This window comes from Homalodisca vitripennis, chromosome 1, assembly GCF_021130785.1.
Source record: "Homalodisca vitripennis isolate AUS2020 chromosome 1, UT_GWSS_2.1, whole genome shotgun sequence".
Taxonomy (NCBI): Eukaryota; Metazoa; Arthropoda; class Insecta; order Hemiptera; family Cicadellidae; genus Homalodisca; species Homalodisca vitripennis.
The window spans coordinates 136,415,579-136,435,653 of record NC_060207.1 but is presented as its reverse complement, the minus strand read 5'-3'; the positions used below and the strand labels follow the sequence as shown (position 1 = coordinate 136,435,653).

Genomic DNA, 20,075 nt, shown 5'->3' with positions numbered 1-20,075 from the left:
CCACACAAAACAGGTTTTCATGAATTATTTTATGAAAACCAAGAGTAACGTCTAACCTATATGGTATTTTTGCAATCTGTAAAACATCTACTTTCTTTTGATTAGGTACAAAATGGGACGATGCGTTTGAAAATATTTACTCAAACCCTACAGCTCCTGCTTCTTTGTCTTGAAAATGTTTTCATTATAATATTTAAAAGCTAGAAGAAATGTAATGCAGTATGCATATGAAAAATGTTTCAAAACAGCTACTAATAAGAGACCTGTGACAGTTTGAAAATGTTTACCGAAAACAGATTTTTTTAACGCATTTTTTCTTAGTTCGTGTTTCTATAATTAGTTTAATATAATGTTGCCTCGTATAATCCATCGTGTTCATTATGATTGAAGAGATTTAATATGATACGGTTAATTTTCTATTTCTGCGTCCACATACCCATGTCTGATTTATAGTGAAAGCTTATGAAAAACGGTAGACAAACTTATCAGTTTAAGAAATCAAATAATTTTTCACATTTTTTAGTTTTATCGCCTACAGTTTCACACCATATTAGTAATAAATATACTAATAAAAACATACTTTTAATGTTTCTCAACAAAAATCTAAGAAAATTATGCTTAAAAGATATCCTGGCACTTTTATTTACTAGTTTTAGCCAACTCATGGTTTGACATAAACTATTCTCGTAAATCCGGTTTCTTTAAAAGACTTCTTGTCTTAAGGTACAACTGTTACAGAATTTGAAGTTGTATAAAAAAAGTTTGAGTAAAGAGCTGGTTTCTGACATGATACAGTTTAGATGAGAAAGTAAGAGAATATTTGAGGAATGAACGAAACGAAAGGAAGAGTAAACTCCTTTGTCCACTTTTAAAAAACGTGGATTACAGAGAATATTTAAGCAATAAAGAAGAATGCTCTATTTTTTCAGCAACTGTGATATTCCTTAAAATACTGACTTATGAAACTAAAATGCAGCTGAAATAGATTGACAGCTTCTGGCGAGTAAGTTGCTGTTGATATCAAGAAGTTAGGAGACACTCTAGACGAGAGTAAGATGGGCCTCAGCAGTTGGCTAGTTAAACTCTGTTCTATTGTTGGGCTTAGTCGGAACAGTAACTGCTACAACTCTGGAACTGTTTCAAATTGTGCAGATAGCAAAGTTAAATTAATCCCAGGCAGCAAGTGGAAGGTAACTGTTCAACGTTACTGCAGACCGATTAAGTTGAACCCTATTGACTAGAATAATAGTTACAGGTTGCCAATCTCAAATGATGAGTGCAACAACAACGTTATATCACTTACTTATTGAAAAGAGCTATTACTACGTACTTATAAAAATAAGCAAAGAATAAATCGCTTTAAAATGGTCTAAAGTTGAATTATTGTAATAAATAAACTTTGTTTGAATGTCAAATAATTGCTTCCATATCATAATCGGATGATAAAATAATAGGTTAAATAATAGTACCTGGGCTTTAGGAAAATAACAATGAAGGAATACTGAAACCCTCACGATAGACTTTACGTACAACATCTCCGTTATTATTTGTAAAATGTCAACAGTCTATTATTAAAATACAACCGGTGTCTTCTAGTAACAAGGATACAACTTATTTGATCTAGTTGTACTAGTTTTAATACTTAGTTAATTTTTACTTTGGGCCTGTTTAGTAATACCTATCTAAATGCTTTTTTGGGTTGAATGTTTTCTTTACAGTTACAAACAACTTTATATTTATATATATTGACGCAGGTTAAGTTTAAAATCTGAAATAGACCTATCGAAATAAAAAATCTATTCATTTATAATTGCAATAAAACTTTTATTTTCTAATATCCGCCTGCCATTTGGATAAATTACGATTGGAAATTAATAAATGGTGAACTTTATATCATAAACTAAATATAATATTTTTTTTTATTTATTGAATACCTGCAATTTTTGATTCATAAGCGACTCCGACCCCACAGACGCCGTTATCTCTTGCAGCTGCAACCTCTCCTGCACATCTCGTTCCGTGACTGCAACATAAACTTGTGGTTAGGACGCACACAAGTATAGACAATTCTCGTGTCTTCGTGAGCTAGGAGCTTAATTTGCCCCAAACCAACATAAGGTCAGTGTATGGTATGATTTCAAAGTACATTTTTGCTCGAGGGCAACAATTGTTATGTTACAAGAGTTTTACATTAATTTCATACCTGATTATACTGCATTCTATAATTTTATCAGTAACAGGAATAGAAATAGTTTAAATTAATTAAGTATAAACCTTGTTATTTTAGATGCAATGTTTTAATATAGAACAATGAAGCAAGACGAATATCGTCGAAAAATATGTAGTGTATATGTTGCAATATCCAAATACTACATATTCCAATGTTTTTTCAAAGCTTAATTTAGAAACATGATCCAAGATCAAAGTGGTACTGAGCTGCCGCTAAAAGCTCAATTCATGACTAAATGTTGTAACATGAAAAGGGATAAAATGTATACTAGTAGTTGATTTGCACAATTTTAACATTATATATTTCTTGCTCAAGATGAGATGATTAAAAAATCCATAAAGAAAAGTAATTAAATAATTAACGTTTCGTTATTTAAATGCTCAAGTAGCTATTACATATAATATTGGAAACAATTAAATAATAAAATCGTTATTTGGTTACGATACATATAAAAAAAAGATAAATGTGTGTTAGAAAAAACAGTATGTGCATATTAAAGATGTCATAGCAAGTGTACAAAATTACAACATTGTACAAGTAATGTCAGCTGTTAATTGCAATAACACGCTGGTTATTAATTGTTATTGTTTTTGTTGTTAGTTTTTAAACAATATTAATAACTCGATTAGTGTATTTAAGTTAGGGATGATGCCCAGAAAAACGTTTACTACTCCGTCAGTATTCTTCGTAGAGAAAAATACTTGCTATCAGAATGTTCATATAAAAGTAACCCATACTTCCTCATTGTTTATTTAAAAAACATTTTATAAAACTTCTTTAAAATAGGTCTGAAAATAACGAAAAGGTTTTCTTTTATAACTTTACACCATTACTACATTTAAAGATATAATTTTTTTAAACAAAGAGAAAGGTGGTAAAGCAGCAGGGAGGGCTATAAAATGTGACTATTAATATTTTACTTATTTGGACCTGGCAAATCAAATGGTAAAGTATGATATAGTAATTTATGTACACGCTGTATTTTATTCGTATACAGGTGCTGTTTTGTATTATTATCAACATGTTATAAAACTATATTTTTGTGGAAAGCTGTAAACAAATGTATTATTTGCAAGAATACTTTTAACTTTTCTTAAATATTACAATCAATAAATCATTCCAATTGTTAATTCTTTTAAAAGCTTAATTATTTATTCATACTCTAACTTTAGTCTACTTTTTCACGCAATATAAAATAGTTGAAAAAATATTTATTACTATTATTATGAATTGAAATTTATGAATGACAAGACTTACAAATTATTTTTACTTGCCTGTTAAACCAATCATCAGTGTAGCGTGGATACGGGTATGGATCGTTACTACTGAAGTCGTAACTCGCTCTAGCATTCTGGAAAAGAAATCATACTTTCGTAATGAATACTTATAAAAATTGCCATTATTAAGTACCCATATGAAGAACCAATCATTATTATACTTTTATAAAAATAAATCAACAACCGTTTAAATTCTTCGCATTTTTAAATTCTTAATGAATGAGGTAAGGAACATCTTGTTATTTTTCTTCCTTTGTTTGAAAATTGATTCCAAACTTTTCAAACAAAATTAAATGTATTGTGTCACCACTATATGTATTGGCATAGAGAAATGACAAAGGGTTGAATTTACCACCAGCTAATTACAAATTAATACTTGTTGATGATCAGAACTATTAACATTAACAATATAGAATGATGATGGTTCACTTACGTAGTTATGTTTCAAATCAGGATGCATATAGTCCACACCTGAAAACAAGAGGATTGTTCAAACAAAGGTTTGTTTATAGAAATCATTCGTGCGGTTTTCTTAAATTAAATATAAACGAGTTGATACATTGCTGCTTTCTATTGTACCCGGCACACGTGGAGTTCCAGAGAGGGTATTCATGGTTTGGTTTCAACTTTCAATTGGCTTTGTTCGTTTGGTTTCAATTGGTTTTCATCTGATTTCATCAGACGTAATCTGATTCTCAGTATTTTTCTGCACAAAATATGGTTGTGTTTTATTCTTTTTGACAGTATTACTTTAATGCAAACTACTCGTACTAAAATTATAGTCTAGATCTGTTATAAGTAAATTCATATATCAATAATTTTCAACTCTCGTCTTGACTATCATATGTTGTGCATTAAATTAGTATATTTATTAATCTAATTGATTCATATTGAGTAGAGCAACACATAAATATGTGAGCTAAGTCTATATTACTCCATTATGAAATAAAATTAAGTTATGAACTATTTAAATTAATAAAATTAAATAATATTAGATAATATAATCTTTACCTATACGTAATTGGATAGTGTAGTTTGAATTTATGCAAAACATGAGTATCATTTAACCTAAAAAAGGTTATATTAATGAAAGGAAGTTTCTAAATTGTATCATTTTAACACTGATTGGTCTATGTTTTAGTAAATATTACTTTTAGTAATGTTTATATGTAGCATTACTACATATGTTAACTTCCAACTTAAAAGATAAAATTTTCAGGCATCAGATAGACATACACAAATCATCTACACGGTTTAAGAGACCTTCATGCGACATAACACTCAGGAATGAGAAAGGGAGTGGTTTATCGAGCACCTCATAAGACTCTGCTTCTATGTTGTTCTTAAGCGCCAGTATAACATCAAACATTGCGAAAATGCAGAAATCGTTGAATGAAAATGTACCACATTACAAAGCTGTATTAATTTGTAAAACGTTTCAATGAAATATAATTACTTCGACAATTTAAAATACTCATAATCCTTTAAGTGAATTTTCATATAGATAATTCAAGGGGTGGATGGGAATCACAGTAATATGATGTAGATGCGAGATACATGATGAATGAATAACACCAACTAATATGACGTGTATTTTATATCTACAAATAAATTTATCAAACGGCACCTGAAATTATGTTTCTACGTAATAATACTTGGAGTAAGGAGTCATAGACTTAATTTTTAAAGCCGAAAATTTATACTTATAAAATAAAATATTAAAGAAACCATATACAATATCCAGAGACCGAAATACCTGAGACTAGAAAGTTGGCATCTCAGGTTAAACTAAAATTGATCTTGTTATTGAACTAACTAATCATATAAAATGAGAAACTACATTATTCTATTGCAACCTACTTAAAATTCAAACAATATGTGATAACGCATCAATTAGTTTGGACTATTTTTTTTAAATATTTCACATCACTTCAAACTGTAGTACTGAGATATGTAAGCCTAGCTGTGAGAGCCATATATCTTAGGTCAAAATATATTAGACTGAAACTGCCAGATCCAGTGATTTATATCTGCTTAAAAGGGAGAGTTGATTAGGGCTGTGTTGTGGTTAACTGAAACTCAATCAATCAGATATTAGACTTAAACTGTCAGAGCCATGGATTTATATCGGCTAATGAGAGTGAGTACATAAGAGCTGCTGTATTGTGATTACCTGAAACTGGTATTTACTGCAAGATTTCATTTAGATTTAGGGGATGGATTTTTAGAACCATTCTAGAAAAATATATTGTATTAGAGCATAGAATTTCCGAAATAACGTAGTTGTTATTGGAATTTTACTTTCAAACAGATAATAAACAAGTAACCATATAACCAGTAGCCCATGTAGATTCCAGCCAATATTAAATATATAATCTTTTTTACAAAATATTTAAATTAGGTCAAAATTTAGAAACACCCTCTTGGTCTTGTTTTTTTATATTTACAGATAACCTAGAGTACTAGAACTTTATTTCAAAAGATAGGGTCATGCCAGTGTTGCTAAGCAGACTTGCTGAGGGTGCATGCAACATATTACGTCTATAGCTCATTTCGTTCTCAAGATGTCCTGCGAACAGATAGAAAGACAGACAATCATGAAGGAAAGAATTTTTTTTATTCCCATAGCAGAAACAAAGGAATCACCAGCTCTCTGAGTAACAGGTTTCAATGCTCGTCTAAATTCCATGGCTGGACATGCACCATCATAGATCTCATTCTTGTCCACGCAAGCGAAGTTTCATTTAAAATTTAAAGTCTACAGATAATTTCTTTCTTATGTTATCCTGATACATGGTTATTTTCCTTTTATTTAAGTTGGGTTTCGTATCAATTTTTAAATAATAACAATCTACAATTATTATTACAACCCACAGCCAATTGCTAGTACGATACGCATAGTTCGTTATTAACCGTTAATTTCTTTAAAAGTGTTTACATTTTTGTATAGTTGTAAAAATACTAAACAATAATTGCTGAACCGGAGGTCCGGGTTTAACTTTTTATCATGATAACAGATAGGGACAACAATAATGTTTATTATTTTACCATTCCAATAGATCATTTTTTGTAAGTAACAAAAAATATTAGGTCTTATTAATACAATTTACTCCAGCAGAAATTATATTTTTTACAGAAATTTTTCAAGATTAAAGTCATACTTTAGATTGGTCTTGTTATTTTATATAGCAAACCTGATTATTACTCGTATGTCAGATTTGCTTGTCATTCTTAGTGCTTCAAGTAAACGATCGCTTTAGTTTTTATTGTGAGAATTTTGTCCAATTATGCTATAAAGTTGTTTTTATTTTATATTGTAAAAATAAATATATAACATATATGGCATTATACAGAGTTATATAACACAAAATATGGAATATGCAAGTAGCATTCAAAGTGAAATAAGAAGGCGTCTTAGATTGTATATCAGTTCAATTATTTCAGATTTAAAGAATAAGAAAAATCCGTAGCAAAAACTATTTTCCACAAAAAATATTTTCCATGGTAAATAATCTGTTACTAATTATCATGAAGAAGGAGGTACGATTCCATCGTATGTTGTATTGAAGGTTATTTTAGTAAATTTTACTTTCAAACAGTTAAACCTGAATCCAAGGCACAACTGTGGTTTTTACCTGAAATTTCTCAATGGCCGACTAGTTTCACTGTCCGTTTCAGATATATTGGAAAATAAAAGGCCAATGCAAAATTTGCACTGATCATAAAAAAGGAGGGTGGATTTTAATAGAATATAGATCCAGAAAATGTTGGTTATATCTCTCCGTATTAAAAAAGGCGTTTAATTGTTAATTACATTTTCTCAAAAACTGTTCATTTCATTCTGCACCTCAACATACCGGGGCAGAACTAATTGTAATGTTTCATCCAGTGAGTGTTTAGAAAGTTTCCAAAGTAAAGCCATAGGTCTAGTTTAATAACAGATGATCTCTAAACTAATTCTTGTTTGAATTTTTCTCCCAGCAAATTCATTAAATTAGCTCCAAATACAATGTCAGTAATGATATGTTTTCAAAAGTGGTGGTTACTTCAGGTGGCTTTTCTTAATGGTTACTATGAAAAGTGTATCTACTTAGTGTAAAATTCACAAGGAAAGTGAGTTACGTAGTAAATAAAGATTGCCCTTAAATAATGCTTTAATACAGTTCTATCTATTAATTGTGTAAAAATATTAAATCAATAAACATCACCAATATGACACTTTATATACTGATTGACACTACATTAACACAACTGAAATAACTAGTAACAAAAATATAAGTGTAATATGTTTTAATTAACATACTAATATTAAAACAAATATTAGAATATCCATTTTAATTGAGTAGGCATCCTTAGCAATAGTATTTACTTAACATATAAACGTAAAACAGGTAAATTTTTAAGGAAGAGTAGAGATATTGCTCTATGGTTGATTAGCAGCACCTGTGATTTATTACAGAAAAGTCCAGTTTTTTATGATTAAATCAGTTACTTATCAAAGCAGAACTGTTATGGTCACAAACTTAGCCTCACCGTCATCCATGATGGCTGTAGTGACGTTCTTTCCCGTGACTCCTTGGGCCCACGCAGCCTCCACATTCAGATCCAGCTTGGCCTTGCCACCATTCTGACCCGTGTTCTTCAAGTACCACTGGAACGGAAAATAGGGGTCCGTGGGGTCCCGCTGGGGTCTCATGTATGGCACGAGGTTCTCGACCTTGAGGGGGTTGTAACCTCTCTTCACCCTCTTGAACCCCGTCATCTGAACGGCTGAATGGACCTACAACATTACGTTCATACTTGCTTTGTGTTACGGAGATTTACTTCTACGTTTCAAGAGAGTTTCTCATCAAACCGTTATGTGTCGGTCCTGGAGTTACAATTTAACTTTGTCAGTATTAAATTATAGAAAATAGATCACTTTAACATGGATAATATGAAATTGTTAGCTTAGTTATCAATTGCAATAATATTTAGTATAATGAATTTTTCCTCATTTGCTTGATTATGTTTTATAAGACGTACTGAATTTCATGTATGTAATTATAATTTTCCATGCAGATTAGTAAAATAAACAAACCTTAGTGTTGGGAGGGTATAACATAAATATTTCGACTTTGTTTTCCACTACAAATTTAAAAAGTTTAAATTTAAAAAATGTAAAAGCTACAATACTTGTGTTACTCAATGTTATGTGTAACTTTAAAAGAGGACTTACAGTGACATCTGTGGTTCCCCGGTGAATATGAGATGAAATAGTAGTTGGACATAATTCGTCCTCAGTCAGACACACAGTACACATGTAATAGTTATGTTTAATGTTAAAGCCAAGTTAAGCATACACATTTTAACATGTACTTCTCTTAGTATATAAAACTAAATTAATTAATTAAACTAAAACAGTTTATAAAAGCACAAATTCTATTCCAAAAATATTAACTTTAAATCAATAATTAAGAGATATCTTGCTATATTGCTCAAAATTGCAAAGCTTTATCTAGAGGAAAATGCATAGTTTCCTTCTCTCTCACAGAATCCAACCATAAAGTTATCGTTTGAACAAAACTTTATTAATTTGAAATTTGCTAGTGTATCCAAGGTTCATTTACTTTGATTAGAATTTTGCACACCATCAACTCCGTTATTAGACGTTTATATTACATTAGGCGTTTATAGACTCTATCGTTTGGAATTTGTATATTACATGTCACACACCCCAACCGTTCCGGTCTTCCAACATTGCATACACTATTGTACTACATACATTTTTAAACAACCCGGAAATCACACACTACAATGGTTTCAATCAGTACCACATTTAATGAATTTTACTTTTGTTAGATTGTTCATATAAACCGAAATATATCAAGATTTTAATTTTCTCGACAAGGTTTTATCCGGAAAACTTAGATAATATTCAAAATGATTAATGGTAGTTTTACTTTAGTCATGAGAAATAGGGATCAATATATACAAATTGCATTGTGTATTCCACGTGTCACTAATAGAATATTGTATTTTTACTCTGACATCCCGTTATCACAAGCAGCTTATGATATAATTCTCTTCCGATTTGATCTCTCTCCCAATGAGATTGCGTCAGTGATGATTTGTTTTTTACCTGAGGTCAAGCGCATTTAAACTTGGTTATATATTCATGAGAAACATTATTACTGATTAAATTATATACCTATTACTGTTATTTATTTCTTTTTCTTGTTAAACTGAATAATTTTTAACTGGATTTAATTTTCATATTAATGTGTACTGCATATGTCAAGTTCGTTGTTTTGTTATTATATTTTGACTATGACCATTTGACATTTTTAATTCTTGAATATGTTTTTTTTATAAAAAGGAGAGGCCGATCCCCTTTTAATCCTTATTCTGTCCGTCCTCATGGGCCACTGGTCTGTGCGAGGATCTTATCAAACAGAATAAAGGGGAGAATCGATACAGTTCGAGGTTGATTGTACTGATAAAAAGTGCAACGGTCAGAGACAGGAATTGAACCTGCGCTATCTCTAACCCAGACCCAAAGTCCAACGACTTAGACCGCTCGGCCATCGGCACTCCCAACTATATATATTCATACAGGTAATTTACAATGCCACCTCTAGGGTTAAATTGCAAATGTCTTAATGTTATCATTTTTAATCGTTACATGTTCCGATTGGGTGCTGAAGTCAAACGTTTGGGCTTAGTCGTTCATGAGAACTGGAGATATACCTACAAATAAATGGACTTTCAGAAGTATCTGCGACAGAAAGTTAGAGCTAAAGCACTTTGGATGATGACTTTGATTGACGGATGGTTGGGAACTGAATTACAAACTTTACTACTAAAAGTATTAAAAGGCCATTGCAAGTGCCGATGACTAAGCGGTATAAGACGGCGGACTTAGGAAATGAGTTAGTGGCAGCTTAGGATCGGAACCAGTCTGAGAACATAGTACTTTTTATCAGTATCCTTGTACTTTATCGACTTTCCCCTTAAGTCTGCTGATGTTGCAGAACACCTATGATGACGGGTAGAATACTCGACCTCTCCTTGTATTAAAAAATTCCATGGGTGGACCATAATTTTCTTTTAATCTAAAATCTAGTATATGTTTATTTCGTTTATGTTCAAATTTTATGTAAATTATAGAGGACAAGAGAGAGGAAGGATCCTGAAATTTTCGGTACTGTAATCTTTTATTTCAATGGAATATTCCGCGATATAGTGAACTAGTCATGCATCTTTATACTAGGATCACGTCTGCTTTTTATCTCATTATATTACGTGCCACAAGGATTGTTCATCTCAATACTTGGCCCTTTTACAACATACACTGTATTCACCCATCCACCCCACATAGTATATATGAGTTATGACACACATACAGTATGCACTACTTAAAAACTGCATTTCCGTCCCCAAGATAAGGATAAGCTCGATAAGAGGACGGTGAAACTTTTATTATGGGTGCCAGTTCTGCTTGCCGAACATGGTATCCGAAATGGATAAAGAAAGAATCCAATGGAGTGGTCATTGTGGTCGTATGTAGCATAATACTCGTAATGTATTCATATTGAGCGTCCTTGTCCAACTTGTGGGAGATAGCTTTACACAATGTTGGTTGAATTATGGATTAGGAGCAGTTTTTAAGTAGTGCATACTGTATGTGTGTCATAACTCATATGTACTATGTGGGGTGGATGGGTGAATACAGTGTATGTTGTAAAAGGGCCAAGTATTGAGATGAACAATCCTTGTGGCACGTAATATAATGAGATAAAAAGCAGACGTGATCCTAGTATAAAGATGCATGACTAGTTCACTATATCGCGGAATATTCAATTGAAATAAAAGATTACAGTACCGAAAATTTCAGGATCCTTCCTCTCTCTTGTCCTCTATAATTTACATAAAATCTCTCCCATCATGTCCGATAATTTTGCTGATAAGTAAGAAATTAGGGTTTCGTATACTTGTTCATGAACATTACGTGATCACAGTATATTTATTTGAAAGTATTTTTGTGGATACCGAAAGAGAACATAGTATATTTCCTTCCTGTAGGAATTAAACTGATCTGTTTCTACAGTTTTTGCCTAAACTAACGTAATACAATTTTGTCTCCGTCAACAAGAAGACGAATACAGACCAATTGTGATGGCGGATGAAGCTATCTTAGATGAAGCCGAATCCACCAAGTTTCTGGGGATGTACCTGGATAGGGGACTGACCTGGAGCGATCACATTGACAGAGTTTGCTCAAAAGTTGCCTCAGGCACTTATGTCTTACGCACTCTAGCAAAATTCTGCTCGTTTGATGTACTGAAAACTGCCTACTTTGGCATAGTACATCCACATTTGACCTACGGTTTGAGACTATGGGGCAGCTGTTCTAAATACAAATTTGACAGAGTATTTAGAACACAAAAGAAAACTGTTCGAATAATTTCGAAATTAAAACCCAGAGAGTCGTGTAAAATTGCCTTCAGGGAGCTTGGATTTCTAACCTTACCCTGCCTCTATATTCTCGACGTTACCCTGTACTAACGATTCAAATGTGAACTGGTTCAGGGCAGGGACGTCCATCAGTACGAGACCAGAGGCAGGAACAATTTCAGGACAGAACAGCATAGAACGGCTATGTTCGAACACTTGCCATCTCAAATGTGTGTTAAGTTAATCAATAAGCTCCCTGGAGATCTCAAACGAATTAATGAACCCAAACAATTCAAATCTCGATTAAGACACTTTTTGTTGTCAAAGGCATTTTACTCCGTTGCTGAGTTTACGATGGGCCGCTGGGATGAAAATTAATATTTTATTATTATTATTCTATTTATCCTTTTCTGATATCCAAAACATGCATAATACAATATATTGTTAGGTTCACACATGAGTAAGTGGAATTAACTGTGCCTATGATAAGATAGGTTTTAGTTTATAGATTTTTAAATCAAAATGTTGAAATGACGCTTGCAATGCAATTTTGTTAATTGTTTTACTGCAATAAAGAATTATTATTATTATTATTTTAAACTTATGTTGATTATGGTGTACGCCTATATGCATGTAGTGGTGACATGATACACAGCAGTATTACAGAATGTTACAGCTGGTGTCATCGTATGGCTATATCAATTTTGTTTAAAAATATATTCAGGATACTTCATAAATTAATCACCATTCAATTTTATTTCATGTAAGTCTTGTTATGTAAAAAATTCTTTATTTTATTCTATCTTCTGTAATTTATTCATCAAATTATCGCCGTAAGTAATCCATTTGAAATAAATAAAAAAAAACAATCTCTGTAAGTATTGTTTTAATTTAAAGTTACTTAATTAATATCATTACAAGATTGTATTATTAAAGTCAGCAATGTGTCAATAAATTAGTAATGGTCATTTGCCAAAGATCCGAGACAAAGACACAAAAGCAAGAGCACGTAGTTGGCATCTTGGAGCGCTGTCTTCAAAGCATTTGACAAGTGCCTCTTCTAAGACAAGAGTCTAGGTTCTGTCCTGTTGGATGCGAGTTGTATCTGAGATCTAGCACTTCTGTATACAGTTCAGTCAGACACAGACTGAATCTGACTGATTTTAGCTTCTGTAAACCAATATCATAGTACATTTTAACTGGTTTGTATCAGCAAAGTGAAAGTCATAAATACTGACTTGACTATATGTTCTCTGGGTCTGGCTTTGATATAGATTCTTTAGAAATGCTTGTCGTTGTAGGACAACTTAATGCCATTTCACGTCATTTAGAATTTCTAGAGTATTTAACACCGTGTCAACTTAACAATAGTTTTTGACAATAACTGTTACGGCCTAAGGCACACTTCATTAGGATTGTTGGTTTGAACATGTATATGGTTTTTAATTTATGTATATTTATTCATCACTTGTGTCTTTATAAACAAAACTCAGTTAGGGATAAAAACAAACTAGATATTAACACAAAGTAACTCAAATATCGATAATCACGACTAGCCAGGAGGCACGTAAAATATGAAGAGGGAATATTGTTTTGGGACGAAACATATCTGAGGGCGCTACATATTGGAAACATGACACCGGGCTGGAATACATGAATACAGCTCTTTCAGCTTAGTGTTCGGAGAGCGTAAGCAATTGTGTACCCAGAAACACGTGTCTCTGAGATATAAGCGATTGCAGGCAGTCCTCGTTTACACGTTGGGTTCACAAAATGTCACGTGTAAATGTAGAAACGGAAGGAAATTTAGGAAACAATTTAGTTCATGTTATCCGCTCCCTGAACTTAGAAAAGCGTTATCCCGTAATCTGTATCCCTTGTGAAACTCCCTGAATGTCTTAAACTCCAATTCTTTAATTAGACGACTCTTCTGAGTCGTGATACTGAGAATATAAAACATTCTGTGTTCCATTATTTATCAAACACGTATATCGTGTGTGTGTGTGTGTGTGTGTGTGTGTGTGTGTGTGTGTGTGTGTGTGTGTGTGTGTGTGTGTGTGTGTGTGTGTGTGTGTGTGTGTGTGTGTGTGTGTGTGTGTGTGTGTGTGTGTGTGTGTGTGTGTGTGTGTGTGTGTGTGTGTGTGTGTGTGTGTGTGTGTGTGTGTGTGTGTGTGTGTGTGTGTGTGTGTGTGTGTGTGTGTGTGTGTGTGTGTGTGTGTGTGTGTGTGTGTGTGTGTGTGTGTGTGTGTGTGTGTGTGTGTGTGTGTGTGTGTGTGTGTGTGTGTGTGTGTGTGTGTGTGTGTGTGTGTGTGTGTGTGTGTGTGTGTGTGTGTGTGTGTGTGTGTGTGTGTGTGTTCTTTATGAGCCCCTTCTCCTAAATATACGAAAACTCCTGATATACTTGACTAATTTTAATTATATTCAACAGTAACATTTTGTTAAAGAATATTTTTATTGAATATGTTTGTGAAACAGTAACGTAAATTGAGATTAGTTAAAAAATCTTCAAAAATGTATTTATGTTATAAATGTAATTGTAAATAAAACAAAATTGAAATATACTACATAGTTAGATTTTCTATAGCAGAAACGAATTCACAATTATAATAGTTATCAGATGTACAGAATGACTTACCAGCGGGTCGACCTTGAGCCGCCGGGTGTGCGGGATGCTGCGCTTGCTGCGTGCATGAGGCAGCGCGTTGTGGCCGAAGTGGAATTCACTCTTGGACCCAAGAACCTGCAACACATCAAATTATTTAAATGTTGATACGGATAAAATAAAGAGAGTTTGTCGCAATCTATATACAATATCAATTTCCGTTTTTTTACATCTCTGTAGTTCTTTGTTGTAGGGGGTAACAACAAATGCTTTCTTCCAGTGGGAATGGATGCAAACATTTTATCTTTCGGAACTACAGGATCCTATAGGTTAGTAAAATGTTTTTCGTCACTGGTACTAAAATTTTGTTTGTAAAATAAAATATAATAATGAGAGTATTTATATTTTCAAACCCATATTAAAATCATAACTTGAATGGTTTTCTTTTCGAGTTTGGTTGCTGATGTAAAGGTCAAGAACTCAGAAACAGTTTCGAGTGTATATATAATATTTTAATTCATTTTTTTAAGGTTTAATTTCACTATTGCAATTATTATTATAGTAGTTTTTATATTATAGTACATTTGTAATATTTAAGAATTGTTGAGGGGACTATAAATAGAAATAATAACCACAAGAGCTTAGTAAAATTATTGCGTTTTATTTTTTTTCTGAAGTTTGTATTCTTCTATGTTTTAAGTCTACAATAAAACATTAATAAAATTTAACTAAAATACAAATATAAAACTACTTTGCATTAGTTATCCTCTTATTTATCCTTGAAGATTATGAATTTGTGTAATCGGATTGATAGAAGTTTTTCCAGGAACTGAATTAATTTATTCTACTAACATTTTGATAAAGAATACTTCAATTTTACATTATAGCTGTTTAATATGGATTACATTTAAACGGATAATCACTTTTTAATAGCACCTGTGTTTCCTTGTTTCCGTTTTTCTGTAAAGGAAGAGAAAAACTGTCATTAAGGTAAATTTCCTTAACCTGTGTTCAGAGTTTTTAGTTGAAATTTAGAAATTATTAGAACCGACACAGAGCGTTCAAGGTGTTATACTTGTACACTCCGATATTGTATTTTTATTTAAAATTATTTTATAGCTTTATTCTTCGAATAAGTGTGTTCGCTGATTTTATTCTGAGAAAAAGTTTAGATAATATATTTATAGATTAAATTTTATATTTTTACGTGTTTTAATTCAGTGTATTAACTTTATTTTACTGAAAAAAACTCAAAATTTATCAACAGAATACCTCAACAGGCACTAAAAGCAACATAGTTCTAAATGTCACACGAAACTTTGTTGTTGTTAAGTTTTTACATTATACAGGGTGTACATAAAGTCCTGCACGGGTATAATATTTTCTGAACGATAATACGATAAATCAACAAGATTTGGTACATCAAAACTACACCTAAAAATCTACTTTTTTAAGGAACTATCAGTTTTCTGTATTATCATGGGGACGTCCCGCAAGGAGTCAGAAGGAAATCTTAAATAGGAGCATAGGTCAATATGCACATCATTTTAAAGGGCTTATCTATCAGAGTTTAATGCAGCAAACTGCACTCAAAAAGATTGATCCAGTGCAAAATGGCGGCTGTTCAAAGGTTTTACTTGGTTACATTTTATTAGTAGCCATAACCCTAGTATAGCAAAACTGCAACCAAAGAATACTGCAGCTAAATACTACATTGTGCTTGTCAGTTGTACAGAAGTGAATTATGATGTTAGTTAACATCAAGGTTTACAAATTTGGTCCTAATATATTGATAACGGGGAAAACCTGATAACAGTAACAATTAGAAAGCTCATATCTTTGGGTCGCAATTTGGACTTTCCTATTAGCCAGTCTATTCATAGTAGGCTATTCTAGTTTTCTTGTTTTAGTAGTACTGTCCAACCTTTCTATCAGTTCGCGATTCCTCGTGTGATCGTCTGTTGTTTCCCCAACCAACCATAATAAGAAGTGTTATACGTTCACGTTCGTCAAGCGACATAGTATAGTTGAAGAACTACAAGCAATACGATAAACTCTTTTGTACTAAAGCGCACTGATAGAAAGGTTGGACAGCACTACTAAAACAAGAAATGAATAGACTGGCTAATAGGAAAGTCCAAATTGCGACCCAAAGATAAGAGCTTTCTAATTGTTACTGTTATCAGGTTTTCCCCGTTATCAATATATTAGGACAAAATTTATAACCCTTGAGGATAACTAACGTAATAATTCACTTCTGTACAACTGACAATCACAATATAGTATTTAGCTGTAGTATTCGTTTGGTTGCAGTTTTGCTTTACTGGGGTTATGGCTACTAATAAAATGTAACCAAGTAAAACCTTTGAACAGCCGCCATTTTGCACTGGATCAATCTTTTTGAGTGCGGTTTGCGGCATTAAACTCTGCTAGATAAGCCCTTTAAAATGATGTGCATATTGACCTATGCTCCGATTTAAGATTTCCTTCTGACTCCTTGCGGGACGAACCCATGATGATACAGAAAACTGATAGTTCCTTAAAAAAGTAGATTTTTAGGTGTAATGTTGATGTACAAAATCTTGTTGATTTATCTGTTATCGTTCAGAAAATATTATACCCGTGCAGGACTTTATGTACACCCTGTATACTCTTCCAATAAGGAACTAAGTAGTTCTTAGAACTTTATAACGTGCTAGGTTAACATGAGTTAGTAATAATTATTTGTATACGGTCGATTATAATAGGAGTCAATTAAAATTTGTTTCAAAGGTTTAAACTAATAAGTATTTAAAAACAATAAATAGTAAACAATAATATGTATGTATGTAAATTTATATATTATGTAGAAGGAAAAATTTAATTTTGAGTATTATCTACCATTCACAAGAAATGAACATGCAAATTCTTATTGTTTGTTACCTAAATGGATCAAGACGGTTATTTTTGATAGACCTTTATCTTATACTACCCATCATTTAACTTGATCAACCACAGGTTTTTCTTAATTTTAATCTTAATTATATACTTATACGTAACTTTCAGACCATTTATACTACTCGAAATTTCATTCAATTTACCTAAAAAAGGACCTTTTTATGGAGTTTCGAAATTATATACTTTAGAAAAGGTGTTCCTGTTTGTGTCATGCTGTAGAACACTGGGCCTGGGGGAGCTCACGCTGCACCCTCAGGTACCGCACGCTCTCTCAATACACAATATCCACGTGATAAAGACGCCTGATCCCCGGTAAGCCCACACAATCCCCGATGGGCCAATATAATCACGTGTTTGTAGGGCTAGGAGGCACGCACGTACCGGAGTACAGTTTTATGAGTACCACCCAAGTTTGCACAATGCTCTGTGTGAGTGTATTGCCAATATTTACAGTATTGTTTCACCGTCGATCGCCTGGCACTGTGATTGGTTCTGAATGAGTACTATTCTATCCGGTAACACTAATAACTCACGCCTCATCTCAGTAGAGTGCGGTGAAATCAGAGTTGTATTAGAGATAATCCGTAAAGGAGTCCAAAAATATTTAACTTTCATGTTAAACTTTGAAGCAAAAGCAGCTGTTGGAAGTAATGTTTTTCATTCTGCACCAATTGGTTTTTTAAAAAGAGTTTTAGATACAAACACACACACACACACACACACACACACACACACACACACACACACACACACACACACATTAATATACAATTTAATGTAAATAAAAGTCGTTTGACAGGTATTTGGTCTTCCGATCATATGTTAGTTTGCTTATTTAAACGCATATGTGACAGATACGGCCAAATACAAAATAATTGAATCGGAAAAAGTAAGCGATCTGTGGTGTAATGGTAGCACATTCACCCGGCAAGTGAGAGATCCGAGTTCGACTCCCGGCGGAGCAAGTACTTTTGGTGATTCAATGTTTATATATATATATATATATATATATATATATATATATATATATATATATATATATATATATACAAGTGAAATTAATGGGACACCCAAGGCATAAAAAATTAATAATTGTTCAACGACTTTTCTGTTCAAGGAGTGTTCCTTTAAGACAAATTTCATTAAAATATAGAAAAATATAAAAGTTTTATATCACTATACTTGCGTTTATATACATTTAACGCTTGCTATCATGTATATAGGTTTAGTGTACGGCTTCCTCCTAAAGTATAGACTATATCGGTACTTAAGGGACTCAAGTTGTTAAAGTTGAATCTTATGAAATTTTATATTGCATCACATCTGATGAGAAAGAAGTATGCGGTATTTTGGATTTGGGTTATGAAATCATGGAGGGGCATGTTTTTATTGTTGTATGACTCGCGGAAATTATATATTTTTTATAAGTAAACAATATCATTTTCTTCAATCATTATGAATATTTTAACAAATAATGTGAAGATTATTGGTCGTTTTGTAGGAATATAATTACTTACTTTCAAATATACTTACATACTTAAGTATGTACTTAAGTATACTTTCAAATACTAGATACACATTCACTTACACAAAACTATGACTAAAAGATAGAAGATTAATGCAACAAAACTCAAATTCCACACCTTTAAGATGTGAACGGTATTTGACTGTCGGTAGTTTGTAATCTGAGGACCACATTACGCTAAATCGATCAACCAAACATTGTATTAGAATCGAAAATCCTTGGCTTTAAAGTGATTTGGTAACAAAGCAGCAACAAGGCCTGATCCACTGTAGTAGTAGCGAGCGACCCGATCTATTTGCTATGTGGGTCACTCGTGTAAGGCTGATTGCCCCGGTTGGTGCGGGGAGAGAGAGAGAGAGGAAGAGGTCGTGACACTGGCGTCAGTCTGAAAGGGAAGGATAAAAACGTCAACATACATTAGCTTTCGCAACCATTGAACACGACACGGTTCTTGCTTTCTATTCTTTTATGATAACTGTAATAGAAGTTAATAAAATTTTCAAGCAATTTCACTGTTATGATTGGATAATATATTATCAGTGAAGAACTCCATATCTGACAGTATAAAATCCCTAATAAATGTTTAAAAGAAATATTTAGCTTAAAAATAAAGTTGATATTTCACAGTTAAGAATTTTTTGATGCCTAATTCCTCCTTTACCGGTTAAAATTCCCGAATGAATTCTTAACAAAAAAAATATATGTAGGCAGAAAACATGGTTTATGTTTCATAGTATGACAGCATTTTTTACAATTCGGATCATATCCAAGAGTCCAATATCCTCAATACTAAATTCCTTTTATAGTTGTTGAAAAATGCTATTTGAATTTCGCTATTAAAAAGACCTTAAAATAGGTGCATTTATTAGATTATTTTGACAAACCCACATTTAATTATTGTTTTAGACAATTTGTACAACAATACAACAATAGATCCAGCATTAGTGATATAAATTTCGTTAAAATGTATAAGTATATATTATACAAAAATGTTCCTATATGCACAAATATCTAAAACTACAATACCTGTTGTAAATAATAAATATGCCCAAAGACCCGCACTCGTGA

The 20,075-nt window shown here is 32.4% G+C and overlaps 1 protein-coding gene across 1 annotated transcript in view; it reads right to left on the bottom strand.

Annotated features, from left to right (window-relative positions):
* LOC124371878 (neuroendocrine convertase 2) overlaps positions 1-20,075 on the bottom strand; it is a 255,711-nt gene that overhangs the window by 29,715 nt on the left and 205,921 nt on the right. The window contains exons 2-6 of the mRNA XM_046830246.1: positions 14,579-14,683; positions 8,041-8,287; positions 3,941-3,978; positions 3,505-3,581; positions 1,935-2,023 (exon numbers count right to left, since the gene is read on the bottom strand). Coding sequence (XP_046686202.1) covers positions 1,935-2,023; positions 3,505-3,581; positions 3,941-3,978; positions 8,041-8,287; positions 14,579-14,683 — 556 coding nt within the window. The remainder of the gene's footprint in view (positions 1-1,934; positions 2,024-3,504; positions 3,582-3,940; positions 3,979-8,040; positions 8,288-14,578; positions 14,684-20,075) is intronic.